This window comes from Cryptomeria japonica, chromosome 3, assembly GCF_030272615.1.
Source record: "Cryptomeria japonica chromosome 3, Sugi_1.0, whole genome shotgun sequence".
Classification (NCBI taxonomy): Eukaryota; Viridiplantae; Streptophyta; class Pinopsida; order Cupressales; family Cupressaceae; genus Cryptomeria; species Cryptomeria japonica.
In genome coordinates this window covers 775,396,467-775,404,729 of record NC_081407.1, presented here as the reverse complement: position 1 = coordinate 775,404,729, position 8,263 = coordinate 775,396,467, and the positions used below count along the sequence as shown (strand labels likewise).

The 8,263-nt window shown below is 32.6% G+C and overlaps 1 protein-coding gene across 2 annotated transcripts in view; it reads right to left on the bottom strand.

Moving 5' to 3' along the window:
* Window positions 1-7,263: 7,263 nt before the first annotated feature.
* Window positions 7,264-8,263, bottom strand: part of LOC131063330 (uncharacterized) — a 167,561-nt gene continuing 166,561 nt past the window's right edge. For both annotated transcript variants that reach the window (XM_057997112.2, XM_059218574.1), the window contains 2 exons: window positions 7,886-7,971; window positions 7,264-7,799 (listed from right to left, as the gene is read on the bottom strand). In XM_057997112.2, the coding sequence (XP_057853095.2) occupies window positions 7,583-7,799; window positions 7,886-7,971 (303 nt within the window). In that variant the 3' untranslated portion in view covers window positions 7,264-7,582. The remainder of the gene's footprint in view (window positions 7,800-7,885; window positions 7,972-8,263) is intronic.

The window sequence follows — 8,263 nt, the reverse complement described above, 5'->3', positions numbered from 1 at the left end:
AAGTCTTGAAAAATGTCTAGTGAATCTTGTAAGATATGTTGTCCCTCTCAAATTTGTTAGATGGAATGGGAAGTATGGTGGGACCAAAAGGCCTATAAAAAATCTTTTACAATTTTTTTCCCAAACTTGTAGCTAAGAATTAATTTGATCTCCTCAAGTTGTATTAGCATTTTGTTTTGTTGTCGAAGTTGATCCACCAAGAGCCAAGTAACTAGATTAAATGGCTAAGCTTATAAAGAAACAATGGCCATGTGTTCAAGCTCATGGGTGGTGGAAACATATGAGTGGTGGAAAAAATGGGCAAGTTGTCAACCAAAAATTTGAAGGAATCATGACATGTAAGTTATGGTGTCATTCCACCACATTATGTAGCTACCCCTGTGCATGGAGCAAGGATCTAAGTTCTAGATATATTGGATGTGTTGATATGGCCTTGTGGTGAAGAATTGATGTATTAAGGGAGAATTGAGTCCTCATATATTTGAGTTTTAAAATAGTATAATCAATGTAAAATATTTAGGAAGTGATCTAAAAGGATAATATCAACCAATTGTTCCATAATAAAATAATAATTACTAGAAAATGAGAAGAAAGATTGGATTAAAATTATGGCACAATCAATCTTCTTTAATATTTTTCAAGGTCTTCTCTTCAATTGATTCGAGTGTACCAGGGTGAATGATCTTAGTGTTGGCCAACATTGGGATCATAAAGACCCAAATTTATTATGTATAATAAACCAAGTCTCTCTTTCTATATTTCAAGCATATGGGAAAGGACAATTACATTTATCATATGCATGTTCAACCACCTGAAAATATTTATAAGAAAGCCAATTGGCAACCAATAGTAAATGAGTGATCAAATTGCAAAGAAAAGATATCTCTAGATCTCTACGAGTTGTCATTAGTGCATAAAAATTAATAATGCCAAAGGAATGATTATTGACATTGAAAATGACCCATAGAACATAATTTGTGGGGTCGTGACCATGATCAACCAATAATCGATGCTACATATTTGAGAGAAAGGTGACAACCCCTCAACCAAATTCATGGCTAACATTTAAAAAATGGCAAGAAGGCCAAATGACAAAACATGTCACTGAGAGAAAAAATGAGATACTTTGACATCCTAAAGGTAGAAAATATCTAAATTTGAATATAGAAGATGAGCATCACAAATGAATTAATTCTATGGGAGGTCTACTAAACCTTGAACATTCCACAAAATATAAGTCATTGATTATTGTTGAGGGTAATCTCCTTGTTATCCAACTCATCTAGAGACAATTTTCTCTTTTGGAACAATGCATCAATTTTCTTATAGATTTCAATTTAGAAGCCATTATGAAAAGAAAGTCATTTCAAGAACATGAAAACTCCTCCTTCCAAGTGCCTCAATGGGCTATGATACCTCCTCTACCTTGTGTGATGAGGGGAAGAGCAACAAGCCTTAATCGACTAAGTTAAAATGGGTTATTCCCCACTTCACCAAAATAGCTCCCCAAGTGGGTATAGTAGATTTCACAATATTAGTAGGTTTTGAAGCCACCTGTAATGTCAAAGCTCCCAGCAAAAGGATTTATGAGCCAAATTTGAAGCATTAATCTCAATTATTCTTTTAGTTAACCACAGCAAACCAACCTTCTTATTTTGATCAACCTTGGTTAGGTTTCTCTTAATGGCTTTGGGCATAGAGATCATAAGGGGAACTCTCAAACCTTATGCTTACAAAATTAGAATTGTTAATACATATTGGTAGATTGATGTATTACACTTGTTGACAATAGTGAGTCTGGTCAATTTGTGTATCCGTGAAATATTTTTGAGGTCCTTGGAGGGGTCTATCTCCACACAAGAATATCAATGAAAATGAGCTAAGTAAAATCTTTTAAGTTTGACACAAACCATAATGCCTAGTGAAGATTTTATTTGGGATAGAAAGTTATAGCAAGGTAGCCTAGGGAGACTAGAAACTTAACCAAAGGGGAGAACAAACAAGCTAGGGGCCCCATTTGAGGATAACTTCAATGAGATTAGTCTCAGTGAAATGAGGATTTGGTGAGGTTTTGCATAGTAGTTAGTTGGATCCTTTGTGGGGTCCAAGATTTTTCAACCTAGTCTCTAAGAATTCTTTTAAGGGGACCCTCTCCATAAAATAGCCAACTAAGAAGTTTTCTAACCATGTGCAAAAATGATCAAAATTAGAAATGGGAATAATCACATGTGGTGGTGTTTCAGGGGACATACCTCAAGGAACACCTTGTGTACAAAATTTCAAGGGCATTTGAGTGAGGGAACCATTGGATATTGTCATCAAGCTTTCAACTCAAACAATAGTAGCTATGGAGGAAAGAAAGGTCAAGGGCATATAGAGGGAAAATAATTCTCACAAGCTAAGCAATGTCATACCACAATAAATGTAGAGAAGAAAAAATCTTGTAGAAGTGTAGCGTGATGCAAATACATAGCATAATTTACTCATCCAAGAGTTTTTAAAAATATTATTGGTATATGAAATTTTTAATCCACAATAATATTTAATTATTGATCAAGAATACTTCTAATTATAATTATATTGTAATTATAATTATATGATAGATTTTTGTCTATTAAAAAATATAAAAAATGGTAGATTACAAATAAATGCTTTCTAACATGAAGGGAGGAGGGAGAGTGGATCGAAGATCAAGGGATTATAAAAGGATTAAAACCTAAAAAAATAAGAAAAATACAAAAAAATTGTGTCACTTAACTTTATTAAGATTTGTGCATCGTATTGTTGTATGCCTCTCCTAGTTTTACTTTTCAAGCATTCCTTATCCTTTTTTGTTTTGTTTTCCTTATCTATACATTTTATTTTGATTCTAATTATTTTATGTTTCTATATTTGTTTAATTTAAATTACAAATTGAAACCTAATAATGTATCATTTATAAGAAAAAATATCATTTATATCATTTTCATATTTAATTCTTAACTAATTATATTTTATACACATATAATTAACTTATTATAATTGTTTAAAAAATTAATACAAATCTGAATGTTTATTAATTTTTTTAAAAAAATTGTTACATATTAGCACCAATATGTGTTTGTAAGTACAGGTTTGCTTCTATTTTCATAAAAGTGGTAGTTATGTAGGTGATACTGGTGGGACACGTCTATTCTGGCTCCAAAACGGTAGTACGAATTGACTAACACGTGTGTTAGTCACGCGTTTTACATCGTCGATTTTGCAATTAACGGGTGTGATTGACTAACCTGTCGCTAACACGTTGTACGAAAGGTCCATTTTGAAGCCAAAATAGATGCGGCTATAATGGTGGAGGGTGGAGGTAAGACATTCAAGTCAAGTAGGAGATAGAAGATTAGTATTCAAGCTAGAGAAGGTAGAGGAGCATAGGAGGAAGAAGGTTGTGAGAAGAACAAGGTAGAATGGTTTCCTACAAGAAGACATGGGAGTGAGGCATTCAAGTTGGAGGAACGCAATGGAGTAAAGCTAGATGCATGTAGTAGTTACGTTGCTTCATCATGAGTAATGAGAGAACCTTGCTTCATTCTCGCTCCTGTGGCTTGTAATATATGAAGACGATGGAACTCTCTCAATGCACACCTCAAGACTTTCCTTTTTTTCCCTCTAACATATCAGGAGACCACTCTACAATTGGGTTCCATAATAAGACGAATGCCATTCAAATTCAAGGAAGAAGTTTCAATAACAAGTATGTGAAAGGTATTCTTCTATCAGGATGGTGAAGTATTGGACGCTAAATTGTGGAAATCTTGGGATTATATTTTGTAGAAGGGACAAATAGGCATCAGGTAACCACTAAAATCTCTCTATGTTCATAGAGAATTTGTTCATGATGGCAAGGGGCAAGGAGCTTAAGTAGAGCTAGTTTGGATGAAGTGGTTGACAATAAGAGGCTCTCCTCTATCTCTCCTATTGAAGAGGTTTTAGTTTCATGTTTTTTTTTAGGAGCATAAAAAACAGATGGAAGATCTCATACAAGAGGTGGCAGCAATGCAAAAGCATCTTGCCGCAAACAAGGGGAAATCTCCATACAATCCTAGACTCAATATTCTTCAACTATGATTGGAGAGATTCTCAACTCAGCAGTAGTGGTTGAAGATCACTAAAGCCAAAAAAGCAATAAAATTCCTCGAAGGGAAAGTAGCATTGGTCAAAATGGTGGATGGGTTCTTTGAACCAGATTGTAGTGGTATGTTATAGCCTCATCATGTGTCTCTAGTTTGGGTTTTTTTGTTAAGAAAGAAAATAGGGTTCTGTAGCAACTTCAGGGCCTTTGTTAAGTTTTAGCCTAATAGAATATGATGTAGACAACATAACAAATTTATGAGTATCGTGGTTGTGAATTGCTAAGAAAATGGTGCAGTGAAAGATGTATAGCTTGTAAATGTAAAGATATACATGTTTATATCTTATGTATCTCTATAATCTCTATTCATTCAAGGCTATTTGTTGTTATATCTATAAATAGAGTATAGAGGAAGCTTTAATTTTTCACTTGAATGATCATAATGATCTTAAAGGTCACTTAATAGAAAAATATTGCAAATGCATGATCTTAAAGAAAGGGCTTTACAATTTAACAATATCATCTAATTATTCTTCAGAAAGCTAAAAATTAGAGCTATAATACAAAAGATTCTATTAAGAAATATTAATTGAAAAGGGCCTTTACAATTTAACAATTTCTATCTTATTAATTCTTCACAAAGCGTATGTGTATGTGTATGTGTATGTGTATGTGTATGTGTATGTGTATGTGTATGTGTATGTGTATGTGTATGGACACATACAATTGCGAGAGGTAAGATATTGTAGACATACATATTCATACATGAAAAGTCAAAAACATTTATAGACTAGTGGAATTCGTATGTCATACAAGTGTGGGATTTAAAAATTATGTAGATTGATGGATAATTTATAGTGAGAAAAATAATAAGTGGAATTTGAAGAGAAATAAGTTGGAAGTGTCATATTGTAGTAACTAAAGGATCTATTACAGTGTTGTGAATTATTTTTTTCTAAAAAAACAAGGTCTTGAAGATCTTGGGAAAATAGCAAGAGATAATGTTTGCAAGGAATGAAGACATGTGAGGTATTTTGTATAAGTATTATGATTGTAAAAGGAAATGTAACACAATTCTCTTATTAATGGTCATAAACTCATTTGTATCATTTTCTATTTCACCACAAAATAATTGAAAATTGGTTTAACAAAAAAAAACTTGTGATTCTTTGTGTAAACTTTATTTCAAAATCATTAAAATGTGCAACTTTATCATCATATTAATGCATACAAGAGGTGGAGGCATGGGTAAACACGAGTAAATTGGAACGAATATAATTTGTAATGATGACACTAACCAAATCTCTTTACAAATTGAAATGAAAATTCGCTTATAAAGTAATAGTGAATGGATTGAGTCACCTTGATTGCAAAATATATGTCCTTCCTCCCCATTATACTATCTTGTGTAGATTGAGATCTTACTGCTTACCTCAACCTAGTTGTGCTATAACTTTATTCATCTATATAAAATATAATTATGATCCTACACAATTATGCCCTCCTTAAATCTATTGTAGAAGTCCAAGATGGAAAAGCATACAATTTTTTTTGTGGGTAAGCACAAACATTTGCAACAAATTAACATACTCAATTTATCAAGGAGAATAGAAATGTAGAGATTGTTATAGACTCATATAATTCTTCTATTAAGTAAAGTAATGAAAATCCAAGCATGGTAGATGATGTAGTAGAAATGGGAATGAGGTATATGATCGACAAGACCAAACTTCTTGGGGCCTACATTAAAATTTCAAAAATTTGTTCTACAGATGATGGGACAATTGATGATAATTAAATGAGCAATCACATTTCTCACACTTTTTGACACAATTAAAATTATTTTCTCAAACCATTTTGAGAAATAGTTTGTAATACACTAAAGATTGATAAGCATATTTTTCTGTATTTTTTTTCTAATATTTTTTTTGTAATTAATTTTTTAATGGCCGTAATTATCTTTTTAAAAATTTGACGTGTACAATCCACATAATTTGATGTAAACTTAACATTTTTTTATTTTCTTTTTTTCAAAATACAAAAGAATTTTGTGTAGATTGATGACATAATTTTTTTTCCAAAATTCTTTAAAATAAAAAAGTTATTAAATTAACAAAATTAGTTAATATTTAAAATTTATGGACCCGATTTAATATAAATTAAATGAAAAATAGTTTAAATAATCAATTTTTAAATAAATTTACATATTTAGAATTTAGACAATATAGTCTAAAATGGGTTTTAATTTCATATAAAAATTCTCCAATTAGAGGCACATAAATTATTTCAGAAGTTCATATTTGTGCTTTCATCCACAGAGATTTGAATTTGCAGGTCTATGTCTCAGGTGTGGCCATCCCAGACCTATCCCGGGCCTAATCCCAAGCCAAGTGGCGGGTTGTGGAGTCATTCATGTATATGCACTATAGTTTTTGAGTTGGTGCTCTGGAAAAGTGTTTTTGATTTGAGTTGGTGCTCAGATAAATTTGATATTTGTAAAACCTTGAGTTGATGCTCAAAGGGTTTGTATTGAAAGTATTGGTGCACTTATTGACAAAGGTTTGGAGACTCCTTAGGGTTGATGCCCTTAAAACATTGTAATTGGAGTTTAGATTGTGAGGCCGGATTAGGGCAATAGATCCTAGTGGCATTTCTTACCGTGGTTTTCCCACATTGGGTTTCCACGTAAAATTTGTGTGTTGTGCTCTTGCTGGTGTATCTCTTGATTTCTGCTGTTACATCTGTTCCAGAAAAAATTGTAGCAAACACTTAAAGTTGTTAAAAAGGATTAAAGTTTTGTCTGTACTACCGATTCACCCCCACCCTCTCAGTAGTACTTCTATGTTCTACAACCTAAGCATATCCAGTATTAAAACTTCTGACCTATGCCATTGATGTAAATAGCTATTAATAAATGAACATTGTTTGTATGGAGTTTTTTCCTATCATTTACATTTTAGATTGTAGTTGGGTTAAGGTTGATATGACAGCCATCAACTTAATGAAAAGTAGCATCATAAAAACTTCATAGCCTTTTGTAATTTCCCTTGTAAGCCTTTTTCATCCAACTCATTGATGAAAAACTCTATACAGTCATCCAGAAACATCCATGAGGAAGATTTTGCATACCCACATTCAGAAACTGACGAGCACCATGAGGAAGATTTTGCATACTCACATTCAGAAACTTTGACGAGCACTAAAATGAAAAAATCATTTAGGTTGCACAGATCTCTTTTTTAAAGCTTAACGTTTAGATCAAAACTAATTTGAATGACAACACTTAGTATATTAGCAGTTCATTTGATAGTAGAGAGATGCATTGAACTGATGACAATGTAAATGCTAAGTCTTTAACTTATGCGACATCTCTTCTTTCACTGGGTGGATATGTTGGCACCCAAACTGTATACATGATGAATTCTCTTACAGCAGACCTTAAATCAGTACTTCCATCTCTGGAAATTTCTGTCATCACGTACTATTTTTCCATCTTTGTGCACGAATTACTGGCTTGCCATACCGTTGACGACGACTTGAAAGAGCATTAAGTAGAAGGTCCAAGGAATCTTCAAGGGCTTCAGCTGACTGAGCCAACTTTTTAGATTCCAGTTCTTGGTGTACAATTAAATCATATAACAATTGAATGGCAGCTCCTGCTGTGCATGACCGATCTAATGATGGTTGGGGTCTGTTTGAAAGCAACCATGAAGCTATGAGTCCAACTTCAAAACCAGAGCAAACAATATAAACATTCTGGAAAATCCATTCTCTTACCTCAGTCTATGCATAACAGATACATTCGAATGGGAAAGTGCAATAACCGACAATCCTTTGTCACCCCAGATAGCATGTGCATGATCCTTCATAATGAACAAAAAGTCCATAATGTTAATATTTTGCTTTTGAACTACGTCTGTCAGAATTTCATTTCTTGAAATTTTACGTGTAAAGCTGTTTGTCATAATAATCATAAAGTCAGTTTTAACATTATAAAATAAAATTGAAAACAACACATCAGTGGCAATTTGGCTGTATAATATACCAATTGCCATTCAAATTATATATCCTTGGCTTGATCATTGATTTGCACAGCTATTTCTCATTTGAGAGATCAGTTTATGAACCATAAATAATTCTTGACAAGATTAAATA